Source organism: Sminthopsis crassicaudata, chromosome 2 (genome assembly GCF_048593235.1).
Source record: "Sminthopsis crassicaudata isolate SCR6 chromosome 2, ASM4859323v1, whole genome shotgun sequence".
Classification (NCBI taxonomy): Eukaryota; Metazoa; Chordata; class Mammalia; order Dasyuromorphia; family Dasyuridae; genus Sminthopsis; species Sminthopsis crassicaudata.
Window position 1 is genome coordinate 96,954,464 of NC_133618.1, and position 16,406 is coordinate 96,970,869.

Sequence of the window (16,406 nt, forward strand, 5' to 3'; positions counted from 1 at the left end):
AAGGCTTCTTCTATTCAGCATTCCCCCTCCTCTATCTTGTTGTTTTTTTGTTTTTGTTTTTGTTTTTGCTTCTCTAAGACAAGGTTCCATTTATACTGTATAAAATCTTATATTTACAAAGTCTTTTATATTGAAAAAAGAGCTTCTTGAGAGTGAAACCAGTTTTTTGTCCCTCTTTGTATCCTTACCTCTTAGCTTGTGAAATAGCTAACACTTTATACATAGTTGTTATCTGAATGAAATGGTAGGTATATTCACTGAAGCAACCATATGAGTTTGGATAGAGGCTAGGATGTTGCTATGTATGTACAATTCAAAAAGGCAAAGTTATATGAAAAAATATATAAAAGACATATGAAAAAACAATGGGAAAGAAACCCACAGATAAAATGGAAACATTCTAATTGATTCCTACTTTCCAGACATTGGTAGGCATAATTCAGAAGCATCAAATAATCAGGAGTTACTCAATCATTTAGTTATGATTAATCAGTGAAATGAATGGATCTTTCAAGTTAAAAAATTTTTTTTCTTAAAATATTGAGATCTATTTCTCCAAGTTTTTCAGATAATTTCCTTAATTTTCAATCTGTTTTTGGGGGGTGTTATAAGAGTTACCTAACATTCTCAATGTAATTAGAATGACACCTTATTAGAACTAAAATGGATATTGGAGATTGTCTAGTACGAACTACTTCTTTCTCATATGAGAAAATAGGTTCTCAGAGAGATACAATGACTTATCTTTGGTTCACACAATGATTTCTCTCTCTCTCCAGTGCCTATTGCATACTGGCTAATTATAATATGAAAAAGCATAAGTTGGTTTGTGTGCCAACTTATAACTCCTATTTCCATTAAAAATGGAAAAAATATTTAATAAATGAGTAGGAATGTGGCAAATAGCTACTCTCCATTTTTTTCTAGTCTTTTTAAAAATCACTGTATGAATAATATTTTAATCCTTTACTAATTAAAATTAGATAGCTCTGACTATATAATTCTCAAAGATACTATTGAGTGTTCTTTTAGATTGTTTTGAACAACCAAAATATTACAAAATATTTGATGGACAAGATTTATCATGTCTATCACAATCACAATGAAGATCTGGTAGTAGATATGTATATTTACCTAAGTTTTATTCAATTTTGAGGAGTAATGTAAAGAAACAGCCTATGCATCATCCTGTTCTACTGGTTGCTTTATTGAGACAGAAATAATGCTCTCTGGACTCAGCATTCTTTAAGAAATATGTAATGATTTATAGCCAGAAATCTTGATAAAACATTGGTACCAAAACATTTGATATTGCATTTCCTTTTTAAACAATAGCAATAAAGGATGACTTGAAACAAAGTAGACAATATCTTTAAAGCACCATGGTAACAAGTTACAGTCAACTGCATTTTATCATCCCTGTTTCAGTGAAAATCTATGAACATCAAAGAAAAAATGTAAAGAATTTCTACTAGAAGGAATTTCTTTGGCAAAGTTTATAAACTCCAAAAATAGTGTCTTTGTGGAAGTGCCTACATCATCCCAAGCTACAGCCTTACAAAAGTAATACTATGATATATTATTCCCCTATGATAACAGACACTATTGAAGCTCAACTATAATTTGGCACAGAACATTTCTATACTAATGTAATGTGACAATGTTATTATGTTCGCTATTTCCCATGCCATCATAGCCATATTCATCTTCACAAACATGACATTATGCTCACTAATATGGTTATATTATAGTTGTGGACTGTGAGGTAAAAACATATATAAGCTTAGAAAAAGGATCTGTGTATAATACAACAAAGTGATGGTGTGGTATCTGTGTACTTGTATATGTACAAGCTGAACTCCACAATTAATATTCTACAATGTAGCAGATAGATTACTATATAACACAAAGTCAGTAGCATATGTCCAAGAACAGACTAATGCTACAAAATGATCAGCAAATTCTCAGATTGTGCTCATGTTGATATTTTCTTCTTAAGCTAATGATTTGTTGAATTTCTATACTCATTAGAATTCTTTAGAACATGATAATAAACTTAATCCAAACATACATATTACTTAATTAATTTACTGTTTGCTTAAGGCAAAAGCATATTAGGGAGGAGTTAGTTATTTTAACAGGAAAATCATCAAAATGAATAACAGGACAAATGATGTGACAGGTCTTGCACCTTTTCAATTCTGCTTTTAGTATAGGTTAATTATACTATGAAGAGATGCTGTAAGTTTGGGTAACCTTATGCAGATTATAACTATTATTTGATTTAACAATACAAGATTAAACAGATAGAAAGATTTGCCACATTTTACTATATTTCAAGTTAAACCAACATTTTTGATGTTATAGTTCTAATGAGGACACTTTTAATAAATAAAATAGACAAGCTATTATACATTCTATTTTTTTAAAGAATACAAATTTTGGATTTGGCATTCCTCATCTTTACATATGTAGTCTTAGATAAAGCTCAAAGGAATTTCTAAACATTCTGTTACCAGGTGAAGTGTCTGCTCTGGTTCTCTATCTACTTCCTAATCCTGGTAATCTTAACTCGGTAATTTAGCAGAAAATCTTACGTTTACATCAATGAATCTTCTTTAAATCTAGAACAAGCCTTGATCAGGGTGTCATTTGCCTTTTTTTTTTTTTGGCTCTGGCCCAGAGTACAAAGATCTTATTATGTCAAAAAAAGGAAATCAATTTTCTTGCCCCATTTCCTCCCCTCAAAAAGGACTTTGACAGCTCAAAGGTCTAGAACTTAGCCAGCTTTTATCATTTCTTTCTTTAATTGTGGTACTTTGGAAGAAGTATATAATTAAAAAAAATATTTTGCTGGAACATTTTGTCTTTACTTAAGGGTTATTTTAACCTCTTTTGAATTCAATTCTGACTTGTGAAAAAGAGAAAAACCCAAAACATTCAATATTGTGATCAAATGTGATAATGTATAAAATGTCTTCTGTCTTCATTTTTCCAACCTTTTTGCCTTGATGTTTTTTTTTTAAACTCATTTTTAAAAATGCGGAAGTAAAACATAATGATGCTTTTAATCTTCTTTGTTCTGCTTATTTTTCTTTGTATCACTTCCTACAAATCTTCCCATTTTTACTTTATATATACCATAGTTTCAAGCCATTCTCTGATTTGGTCCAATGCTTTGCAACCACAAAAATGCTTTTATTGAAATTTTAATACATATTGGTAAACTATTTCTTACTTTCTTGTAATTGAAAGATAGCTGGATCATTGTATCAAAGGGTATGAACAGTTAAGTCATGTCTGTTATGTGATTCCTGAGTGCTTTTCTCTTTGTCCCCTTTATCATTTCACTTGTGATCTCATCAACTTCTATGGATAAAATTATCATCTCTGCACTGATGATTCTCATATTTACTTTAAAGAACCTTAATTTTTTTTTGTTGATCTCTCAACTCACATCTCCAACTTCTTATTATTAGTACTTTTTCCAAACTAGTAAATTTTAAAAAAAGAGATAATAAAATCTGGATGAGTCCTAGAAAGTAGTACCTTTACTAATAATAAGGAAGTTAGAAAGAGGAGATGTTTTCAGGGGGGAGGGTATAAAGAGTTCTCTTTGGGATATATTGAGTTGAAGATGTCTATAGGACTTCTAATTTTAGGATTATTATTGTTATTGTTATTATTATTATTATTATAGAATTAGGATCATTATTATATAGGAAGGATACTACTTTTCTCCTATTCATTCAGGCTGACAACCTAAATTTCATCCTGAAACCATCTCTTATCTCTTCCCTTCCCCATATCAAATCTATTGTCAAAGTCTTTCAGTTTTATCTTTTCAACATTGCTTATATGCTCCATTTTCCCTCTGACACTGTCACCGTTTTAGTACAAGCCCTCATTACTTTATGACTGTACTATTGCAATAACCACAAGTCTCCTGGCATTCTATTCCCATTCTAAAATGCAAGTATGATCATGTCACACCATTCTCTCCTTCAACCCAACCCCACAAACTCCAGTTTTTCTCATAATCTCCAGTATCAAATATAAATTCCTGTGATTAACATTCAAAACTATTTATGACCTTCTTCTTTCCCCCATGTCCATTTTGTGCTCTTCTAACTTATAATCTCTCACTTACTCTGCTATGTCAAGACAAAACCTCTTTAATATTCCATTAACAAGACCGTCTATATCCTGACTCCATTAATTTTCACTGAGTTGGTTGCCAGAGATCTCTCCTCATTTCCATCTTCTGACTTCTCTGGTTTACTTCAAGTCCCAGCAAAAATGCCACCTTCTACTGGAAGCATTTCTTGAACCCCTTTAATTGTAGTGCCTTCCTTCTGTTGATTATCTGCAACTTATACCATGTATATATCTTATTCCTATGCAATTGTTTGCACATTGTCCCCACTGTTACACTATGAAGTCTTTGACTGTCTTATCCTTTTTTTTTTTTTTGGTATCCCTATTGCTTAGCATAGTGTCTAACACTTAATATATGTTCAGATATTGAATAATTGAATATTAATTTTCTGAATGAATATACCACTTCATAGATTCATCAACATTACATCAGCATGTTTATATTTCAATAACCCTTATGATGGTGATTCCCAGTTTTTGATATCTTTGTCAATCTTCACAGTTGAGTAAAGTCTGAAGTTGTATTGATTTTGCATTTCTATCACTGTTAATGATTTGGAGTTTATTTTATGGGATCATTTATACTTTGTGATTCTTTTGGGAAAAAAAGCTCACATTTTATCTATTGAGCAAACATTCTTGATGTTGATATATTTACTTCTGTTCCCTAAATATTTTGGATATATAGTAAAACTTTTAATAATGATATTTGATGAAAATAGTTTTCATTATATTGTTTTTTCTAATACTAGATTAATTTATTTTACTCATGAAAAACCCTTTTAACTTTGTTAGAGTCTATTTTATTCTTAATGATATCTCTTGTATCTGATTTAGTTTAAAAAAGCTTTCTATATCCATAGTAGTGCAAGGGATCTGCTCTTACTTTTGTCTATTTTTTCCCTCTGATTCTCTAACATTTTATATATAGGTTGTGCTTCCACTTTGAGTTTATTATGTTCTATTACATAAGATGCTATTATAAAACCAATCGCTGACAAAGCTGCTTTCTCCAAGAAATCTTTATATAAATGTAGTTCTTGGTTACATAATTTATATTCATGACTTTACCAAATACCTAATCTCCTATTTTTATAGTATATGTTTATATTTATTCATCATTTATTTGTTCTACTGACATACTTTTAAAAAGTGATACTAAATGGTTTTCAAAATTGCTACATAATATAGTATCATGTATGCTAATTCTAGGCCCTCATCATTTCTAGTTGTTATTACCTTTCTTAAAGTTCTAGACCTTTTTGTTTGTATAAATGAATTTTTTATCTAGCTCTATGAAGATATCCTTTTAGTAATTTGATTGGCATAATAGTAAATCTCCATGTTATATATTATTGTTATCTCGATTATATTATTATGGCTGAACTATGAACAATGAATATTTTTTTAATGATTTGTCTCCTGCATGTTTTTATTACGTTTTTAATAAAGTAGTTATATGTGTCTTTGATAAATCACCTTAAATTTTTTTTTTGTATTTTGTAATTTCTGAAAGGCTTCCTTTTTCAATTTCTACTTTTATCAGGCCCTTATAAAATTTTTGATTTTTGTGAATTTATTTTGCATCTTTGTCTCTAATATATTAATCATCTTAATTAGCTACTTAATTTTTTTTATTTTCTATTATAATATCACTTGTAATTAAGACTATTTTTGCTTCTTCCTTACCAAGTTTTTTACCTTTAATTTTGTTCTCTAATCTTATGGCTATATCTAATATTTCTATAACTATTTCAACCTAATGAGAAGAGTGAATACTTTGCTATACCTCTTTGTTATTTTTTTTCATTTCCAAATGATCTTTTTACTTCTACCCCATCTCTACCCCTTTAAAGGGAAATCAATATATGTTGCCCATTTCAAAACAAAATTTCTACATTTTCGATGTTGTGGCAGGGGGAAACCAAGAAAAATGAAGTGGAAAAAATGTATGATTCAATCTGCATTCAGAGTTCATTAATTCTTTCTCTAGAGGTGGATGTCATTTTTAAACTTGTTGTTCTTTGAATTGGCATGAATCTTACATTGATCAGAATATTTAAATTTTTCACAGTTGATTATTATTTCAACACTACTTTTACTGTACACAAAGTTTCTCTAGTTCTGTTCACTTCATTTTGCATCAGTTTGTGTCTTCATCATCAACTTGTTCAGGTCTTCCTTAATATTTGAAAAGGCAACTTAATTTGTTTTTATTTTTTAAAAGTTCATTTCTTTCCATTGTTTGCCATATAACCAGAAGTTCAAAGTTCAATAGACAGTGATAAACCAGTAGGTTTGAGATGAAAAACTCATTGGAATGAAGGTTGTCTTCCTGATGAGACTGAAAATGTCAGCTTCAATATATAAAGGAAATTGTCTAAAATTTTAGCAATAATTTGAATATTTATGCAAATTCTAAAAAAAAGTTAAAAAGTAGTTACAAGGCCTATTTTGATTATCTAAGTGATAAAAAATGCTCTATTCTATTCCTACCATGGGAATAACACACAGCCAAAGTAACTGTCATTATTTTGCAATATCTACCTGAGGTTAATGAAACATTGGGATGCTATCATTCTTATCAAGATAATAATCTTTCTAAAAAGAAGGCTTTGTTGTAAAATATTGGTTCACACTAAACTAATTCTCATCCCTAACACCCAGTCTTTAAACCAACTAGAAATTATAGGCTTCCACAAAATCCACTAGAAAAAATAATTTAATCAGATCTTATATACTCCAAGAGTCCTCCAAAATCATTTTAGTGTTGCTTTGAATAGCATTTTCTCTAATTATAAGCAAAAAACAAACAGTAATGTTATCATTGTCATCACCATTCTTATCTTTCCAAAGTAAAATTCAAACCATTTTCTTTCTAAATGAACCAAATAGGAACATTGCTACTTAGGATTACATCATAATGCTTCTTAGAGAAAAGGATAACAAATATACATAATAAGCAAAATTGTTACAACTTTTACCTAATACATAAGCAAGAACAACATGACATGATCACATTCTAGCTTCTTATATAAATCAGGAAGATATATAAGGCAACATTTAAGGAGTATATTCTGCAACCAAAGGAAAAGTATTTTTATGTGAAAAGTATTGTTAACCATTTAACAGATAAGTCCATCAAAACTACATATCTAGGAGCAACTTTGACCATGAATTAAATGATGAGCAATTCAAATCTTTATCTGTTCCTGAAACCTATGTTAGAGAGGGAGATGGGGTGAAAAATATGGCCCTGCTACTGTCATGATAGTGATTGATTATCAGTCTTTCTGGGGCAGAGAAAAATAGACCACCATTGAAATTATTCTGAGGATTAACCTACTGATATATTAGTTTAAAAAGTGATTTTCCCAATATCTACTATATTTACATAGCTTTAGATCAATTTTTGCAGTATGGAATAAAATACTGAGTTTCAACAAATGCCTCAAATATATAACTAGAAAAATATATTGATTTTTTGTAATCATTAGAATGACACAAAAATAATTCTGATATATTAAACAAAATATGCATTAGAGTTTTTTATTTTACTTTAATTAAACAACAACCTTATTTTTCTTTACTCCCCCATATGCCACAATATTACTTTAAATGACCCCAATTGCTTTTTCAAAACTCAGCCCCCACATACACTAGTCCAGAAGCAAAGCTATTTAATAGAGTAAGTTAAAATATGATTGCATATTGCACTGATATGTTATTTTTGTTTTAAATTGGATCTGTCATTCTCTAAAAATTATAGAGCTGTCATAGAACAAGTAAATGTATAACTTTCATCTGAACCAATTAGCCATGATTTGTTCATAGAAAGAATGATTTAGTTGTCATTTAGTCAGTGCAAGTCATTCAGGTCAACCAAATGGTTATGGCATAATAGGTTTTACCATTGGGTGGATCGATAAATAGATAGATATAGAAGGATAGACAGAGAGACATACATAGACTCAAATATGGGAATAGGTGCAAGATATATGATTTCATTGGTATAGGGAACTCCTAGTAAAGGATCTCCTTCTACCAATGCAGGTTAGCACTTTTCAGCAATTTCTAGACTTAGAAAGGGGTTCTTAACCTGGGGCCTATCGTACCCTTAAAAATCCATGGATATATTTCAAAGCATTCATGAACTTGGATGAGAAAAAAATCTCATTATTTTTATCAACTTCATTGATTTGTTGACTGAACAATGCTGAGCAAACCAAATGTTGACAAGGCTTACAGTATGATTCTAAATTGAACAACTTTGGAAGCCATAACAATGTTTTGAGACTTTCAAGAGATGACTTGAGTATAATAAATAATATTCTAAAGGCTCCCAAAATTTCATAAACATCTCTTTTCTCTTATGTTCTCAAGATGTAATTGATGCACTAGAAAAATGCAGATCAGCTTAACTGACAAAGTGTGCATCTTATGTTAACTGTTTCAGAGAAAAACAATATATTTCCTAATCATAATCAGATATCTAGAATATGGAAGAAAACATACTATATAAGTCTCATTATCTGTTTCACTTTGGATACAAACATTCAAAAGGGCCTAACCTCAAAGGAATTTAAGGCCTCCAATTACCTAGTCTACATGACACAATTGATTACAAATTTGAACCCCAATTTTCTACCTATAAATATTTTTATGTTATAAAAATATTAAGGGATACTAGATAAGGCATGGCAGGAACTCATTTGCAGCCAATTAAAGTTGTTAACCTAGAAAATTTTTTTCTCAAAACCACAAAAGATAATACTTTGAGTGAAATAATTCAACAAAATATTCCACATAGCAGAACTCATCTTTTTCCTTAGAAACACCATCACATCAATATAAAACAGTTATTGTTCTTCTTAAACATCTTTCTATGGTCCTAGTGTCTTGACTCAGTGAAAAAATTGGACTATTATTGTAGAATGTGCTTTGATTATATTCACACTTTTCTGGTCCTAAGGGGGAATAAAATCCAGTACTTGGTTGAAACTTAGGATAAAGAACTTGGAGGATGGAATGTGAGTCTGTTTATACAGAGAGGGAGGGAAGTCCCGAAAGAAATGTAGAGAGAGAAATAATGAGACCTGTCAACTGTTCACTGAAATTACAGGCCTCAGGATATAATGTTATGAAATTAAATATCACTTAATATAATGCAATTTGAAGGTTCTTTTAAAATCAGAAAAAGAAATTGTCATATTTAGGAAAGCAGAAAAAAAAGCTCTTTTAAACAAGGTTATTATCATGGCATTAGGAATGCATACAAACAGCAAGAAAAATCAAAGTTTCTTTTTCTCCTCGTAGCATTTAGAAATCAATACCTTTGATTCATAATACAACATAAAGACATATATATGTAATGTCTACATATATAGAATTGAGAGAGAACTGGTAAAGTACTCACGGTCGTTGCATAGTGGGCCACTGAAAGAGGTCATGCTGCAGTCACAACTGAATCCATCCCACTGCTGCAAGCATACTCCTTGGTTGGAACAGGAGTCCTCTTGGCAAGTAGTGCTGGGTCCTGTAAGCAAATTCAGAGGAAACTTGCACTTTTTACTAGCAACAACCATCCCTTTTGGTTGATCTTTGCACACGAGCTAGATCACATATAGTAGTTGCCAACACCTCAAGTTGCATGAACAAACTGTTTTTAAAAGTTATCCTTCCTACTGCTGACTTAGGAACCAAGGAGCTGCCTTGCCAAAGCTTTCTGCAGTTCCCAGAATACCACACATTTCATTAATGTCATTGATTGAAAAGAAGCATACAGTTAATCCAAGAGTACCATGGCTATTCTCATTATGGCAGCAGATAATCTCATTATACCATCAGTTGGTTCTATAAAGTATTTTGGTTTTCAGAAAATGTATCAATTTCCTCAAGCTGCATCCTCATGAATGAATAGCGGCATCATGAAAATGGGGATTAAAACTTCATGAAATTGAGATAAAGATTGGGAAAATAATGGAAGAAAGTGATGCAAAAACAAGCTACTGAGATTCCAGGAGTTACCCTGCAAAAATGGTCTGGCACCATGATACTGTTTTTTTGTTGTTTTATTTTAATTTTTTTCTTGGCAGGTATGTTGGCAAGTATCAACTCACATGCTTTAATGATAACATGCAATTAACAAAAATGGAAAATCTCAGGAATAATGACCTAGCATGCCCCCAAATGACATACAAATGAAAAACAAAGCTAGTCTACTTCTAAGGAACCATAAGTAGATCACTGAAAAACAAACAAAAAAACTAATAGATATGATCAAAGCACTAGGGCAATCACTGTACAAACATATTCAAGACTGAAAGCCTTTATGCAAATTATGCTGCAAAAGCAGGCTTAGTATAGTACTTTATATATGGGGGCAGGGAAGGAAATCTCAACCCAAACATGATCTAATACAGAAATCCAGAAACAGTTTGCGTTGGGTTCCCACTGTGCATTGTGGGGTTTCAGTCTCATTTTGATACACACAGGGCTATCTACCTTGCAAGTCAGCTTTCATCAATGCAACTTTGTCAGCAAAATTAAAAAAAAAAAGCAAAATATATTAAATGTTAGTAAGCAATACTGAAATGGGAGCAAACACAGAGAGAACATTCATAGTCCAATGCATGCTGCTATAAAAGGGGAAGAAATGCCATCAAAAGCAAACAAATTAATACTAACAGCCATCAATCTTAAGGCAAGCCAGAGTGAGAAAGCAGTAATTTGCCAGTATTTTACTACAAATATAATGGTTAATTGAGCTGATGACATGTAATGAAGGAAAATTAAAAGGATTCCCCCCCTTTTGGAGTGATATGAATGCATTACCAGAATGATTGCCTTGCTTGTTTGGAGGGGCTGTTCAATTTGTCATTTTCAGATACAGTATGTTCTATGGTCATTAATGGGCCAATTACTCCTTCCCTATCTCTTTTATCTTGCATTTCCATTTAAATTTTAAACATGTCATGTAAACCACCCACTGCCAAATGGATTTTATTAATAGAATGTTTTACCAAATGCAAAAAATGACTATATATTTTAGGAGGAATGGATGAATAGTGTATATAGGTCAGAAGGAAAATAATGCCATTTGGTTCTCATGATAGAAACATCTTTGTGGGATTTCATTAGGCAGTTTGTTACTTTGGCTGATCAGAATTGGCTTCTAGATTTGTATAAGGCTTAATGATATCTAAGGTCATTTAAAATTCATAAAAAATGTTTATTTTTTATTATTTTCATCTAATTTGCTAATTATTAATGCCATTAAATTTTGCTAATTTTGGCCTAAGTAAGGAAGGAAATGGTTTTAACAAATGAAAAATTTATATTTTAAACTAGTTTTTTTTTTAAACATAGTTGTATAATCTTAAATACAAAAAAAGCAATATAAACTAGGCTCCCAAAATGTAATGAGTAATTATTCTCCAGGGACCAATTTTAATGAATTATTTGAAATCCAGAATAATATGTACCTATATGTAGATAGTTTTCTCTTAAGACCTGTAAAATTGTTTATCTTCTTAACTATATTATATAAGCATCCCCTTAAGATCTTTTCTGTAATATTAATTTACTGAGCAGACTCATTTTTTATATGTAGTGCAAAGGAAAATTCTGACTCAAATTTTATCTTAATATTCCCAAATTTTGATTTATCAGGTAACAAATTAATGAATGTGTAATGTATTATTATTTCTCTTGTAGAGGAAAAGACTCTAAGACACTTACAACATTATTCTAGTTTTGTACAAGTTTTTAATCAAAAGACCAAAGGAAAATAAGAACCTATAAGTGAATTTTTTGAGGTTACCTATGAGGACGAAATTCTTTATGTAAAGTTATTATTGAGAAACTGACTGAGGATAACATTATTTGAAAGTTATTAGAGCAGCATTTTAAAGATCAATCATTGCCTAATCAAAGAACTAGATAGTAAAGGAAAAGCCACATTTTTGCCCATATGCTGACCTCGACAGGCACTCTATGTGTTCTTACTCATCTGGCAAGAAAGGCAAGACTAAAATTTTAAAGACAACAATATCTTTTAACAATAATTTCAAAATTGTGTTATATTATATTTGATAAATAATAAATGATTTGAAAAATGAAAAACTACAAAGTGCCATCCAAATGTTCATCTTTTAGTCTCAAATTTAATCCTTCTATTGTATCCTATGATATGAAAAGTTAGAGACACGCCAATGGATGATTCTGCTTAATTTATGTTTTGGGAACCATTTGAAACATATTTCTATTTCATCTCAGGTATTACAGATAATACAGTGTCTGACAAGAAAGACTCTATATATCTTCTCAAACATTTTCCAGAAGTATCATGTAAACATCAGCAGGTACTTGCACATGATCCATCCCTGAATTTATTAACACTTTCTTTAAGTAATGCTCCACTTATTTTATCACTGAATTAAAGTGAGGCAACAAGTCACAAGGATTTTTGTATTAAGCACATAAGATGTCAAGGAACAAGATGACAATGTAAGGAAGGAAAATGAAAATAAGGAAGATTTCTTCCCTTACAGTAAAAACTGCATCTTGGTTAGATATTAAATCAGATTGAAACTGTCATGAATTATAATCACCTTATACTATCCTCTCTTCTAGGGAAAGGAAGATCAGTTTGAAATTGGTATGACCTTCTCTAGCAGAACTGGAACCTAAGAATGGTATTAGGGAATCATCACTAAAAGGGGTTTCCTATGATTAGAGTCCAGTGACTTTTGAATGGGAGGGTAGGAAATGTTTCCATTACTAGACAAAGGGAGAAATATTTTTGGTAGGTGAAGCAGATATAGAATCAGGATAAGCTTTTGTCCTGATTATATCAAGTTTACAATTTTCCAAACAATTTGGAAGATGAGTGGTGTCAATTTGGTTTGGAGATGATATGAATTTCAAGATACTAAATGCTAAGGGGAAGTTTAGAGAGATCATTTCTTCAAAATCAAGAATTTGATTAGCAAACACAAAATCATAATGTATGTTTCTTTGCTTATGTTTTTTTAGCAGTTACAATTGATGTTATTCTTAGTAGTCATAGAGCCTGGAATTAACAGTGAATTGTGCTGTGAAGCTGTTAACCTATAAATGGGAAGAAAAAAATGTCAGGGAAAGATAGAGGTTGAGAAATCAAAAGTTTAAAATATTATGAATAAAAAAGAGTTTAAGCATGGAGAAAAAACAAGGGTCAAAAGGATTTGTTTTGGCAAGACAGTAGAAGTATATTAGAAAGATAAAAGTAGAGAACAATGCCTCATACCATATGCTAAAAGGATTTGATTTGGCCAGAGATCTGAGGAGTCCTCAAAAGACCAATATGGAGGGGGGGAAAGGAACAATACCACATACCATTGTATTACTAAAAATGGTGACTAGAAAAGGTTAATAAGAGACGTTATAAAAACTCCTTTGAACCAGGTTATATATTATACCATTATGGCAAATAGTATAAATAATATAACTATTATAAAATCATTTCACCAGGAAGCTTTTACCCTGGTGAGTAATGAGGGAATAAAATATTTCTCTCAATTCTTCCCTCTCCTGTCTCTAGGGCAAGAGGCTATTTTAAAACTGCTTGCAGAATTCTGTCTTTTAAATCACTGCAAGTTTTCCATTAGTTTTGTTTTTGAATAGTTTTCCCATTTTTTTGAATTATGTCTTTCATTCAGTTTTATGAATTGTGTCCCTCAGCTCTAGATCATTTCCTTTATGCCTCATGTTCTATGCATTTAATCACAGGAGTTTATTCATTTGAAATATTTTTTTTTCCTTCTTTGTGTTAGCAAATTAAAAGTAAAAAAAAAAAGTGTATCTGGCTTGGTAAAAACTTGATATGTAAACATTTGAAATTACAAAGCATATAAATTAGTGATCATTATTCACTTTACACCCACACACCCACACAAACCACCTCCCCCTGACACACACACACACACACACACACACACACACACATTACAAGTTTCTTCTAAATACTCACCAGTGTGGTGGAGATGTGATTTTATTTAAAATAGAAGTAACTCTTTTGGAATCCATGGATTTTATAAAGCCAAGTAACTAACAATTAAACCCAAGGTAATTCTATATCTAGTATAAGACACAAGAATGGCCCAAAGTAATTCTATCTTATTTTCAAGTTGCCATATGTAAAGCAGTTAATATTTTGATTGAGCATAAGGGAGTAGTGATACATATTCAAGGATTAAATAATATATACTATTTTATTCTTTTTCCATTTATTTTAGCATGAACTTTCCTCATAAAAAACTAAAATTTCAAAAATGTCTCCAAAGTTAAAAGAAATTTCCCTGGATAAGGGAATAAATTATATTTATGGATGGAGAAATGGTTAAAATAATCTTTTTAGTTCAACTGAAAAAAATCTTTGAAATAAATGCAGAATTCAAAAAAGTATTCCATCAGATCATTTTCTGAAGAGTATAAAAAAGACTAAATAATAGATGTGCTTGAGAAAACTTCTGAATTGGATATCATGTCAGATTAATTCAGGCATAAACAAATAATACATATAGCAGACAGTATTGACAATATTAAGAGAAAATGCCAATATCGTCACATATTCAATAGAGATGGAGGATATGAGAAATTATTTTCTAACTCTAGCCTCTTGGAATGGGTATTTAAAATAATATGCTCAGTCTGATTCATGACTCCTAATGTAAATATACAAGGTTTTTTTTGTTGTTTTTTCATCCTCAGAGGCAATGATTTTCTATTCTAAAGTGAGGTGAGTTATAAGTGAAAAGCAACAATTAGGTGAACTTTAAAATAAGTCTTTGCAAAAAACATAAGAATGGAAGCTAGCAATATTTGAAATATGTAATTCCTAATGAGGTATAAGCATTTATTTGTATTGGGTTTCCAAAAAGCTCAAAGTTTAAGTTGATGTAATGATAAGGAAAGTAAAGGAAAAAAATAAAAAAGGTTTTCTGACTGTCTCTCTCTCTCTCTAATGAGCAAAGAAAATGAAGGGAGAACATGTGCAAAGAGATTTTTCCATATAATTGTTTCCTATATTATAATAGAAATTTCTAGCATATGAAAATGGAGATGTCATACCTTCACATCCTCTTTCTATCTGTCCATTGCAAAAAAGAGCATCAGAGATAAGATCAGGGAGCCGTCCATTTAAATCCACTGATGCCAGGCAGCCTTGAAAACCTTCTTTTGCATGGACTAATTTTGGCAATGATTTGTACATCTCTTTGGCAACTCCTCCTATATACAAGTCACCTGTGGATAGAAAAAAAAAGACTTAGAAAGGAACAAGGAATAATTGACTCTAAAATAGAGATTGAGAGGTAGAGATAAAAGCTTATTCCTTTACTTGTAAAAGCAACATAAATATTTGGATTTTGGCTTTTTTCCAAGTGTGCCAACATCAAAATATTCAGATAATTCCTCTGATGCTTACGGAACCATCCAAAATGGCGACAAAGATTCCATGAAGGTGACATTATTGAAAGATGATAATGTGATTAACAAGTCTCAGACTATTGATGTCTTAAAAAAGGTCTTTAATTTATGAAATATTTTTAGTGTCACAATCCAGTTTTCTTGCTACATCTCAATTCATTTTTCTCTTCTTTTGTCTTGTAGATTTAACCACCATCCCAATAATATTCTGTGTATACCTGAAGAATGCTGTGTCCTGCCTTGGACCTTACTTCTATTTAGTCACAATTTCTTTATTTACTCTTCAAAACCTGAGCCCCATGCCTGAAATTCTCTGCCCCTCCTTCTGTCTTTCAGTTTCCTTTATTTCTTTTAAGAATCAGTTCAAAATCTACATTCTATAGGAAACCAGTTGGTTGCCTGAGTTTTTCCTGTTCATGTATTTCCATATATTCTCTACATGTCATATAGGTGCTTAATCAGATACCTTTTTCCTTAGTGGAATGTGCTCTTTTTGAGGTCAGGGACTTCTAAGGATATGGAATGGGGATAAAAATCCATCTTTCTTTTGTATCCCCATTGATTAGTAGAGTGACTTGCACATATTTAATGCTTGTTGACATTCTACCAGCTTTCCTGTTACACTTCAGTTTACACAGACCTTAAATTAACAACTTCACTTTTTATTCATTTGTATGCTATTTTCCACATGTATGTCTTTAGATTTTATATAAGACACATGTGTATGTATATGTGAGTAAACATATATATATTTATGCTTATATATATATATATATATA

General features: G+C 31.0%; 1 protein-coding gene across 20 annotated transcripts in view; it reads right to left on the minus strand.

The window, feature by feature from the left end:
- LOC141554693 (neurexin-1-like) overlaps positions 1-16,406 on the minus strand; it is a 980,690-nt gene that overhangs the window by 277,523 nt on the left and 686,761 nt on the right. For 11 of the 20 annotated variants that reach the window (XM_074286902.1, XM_074286898.1, XM_074286904.1 and 8 more), the window contains 2 exons: positions 15,271-15,444; positions 9,575-9,694 (listed from right to left, as the gene is read on the minus strand). In XM_074286902.1, coding sequence (XP_074143003.1) covers positions 9,575-9,694; positions 15,271-15,444 — 294 coding nt within the window. Of the gene's footprint in view, positions 1-9,574; positions 9,695-10,662; positions 10,690-15,270; positions 15,445-16,406 lie in introns of all 20 variants that reach the window. The other 9 variants (XM_074286888.1, XM_074286896.1, XM_074286889.1 and 6 more) reach the window with 1 other exon arrangement.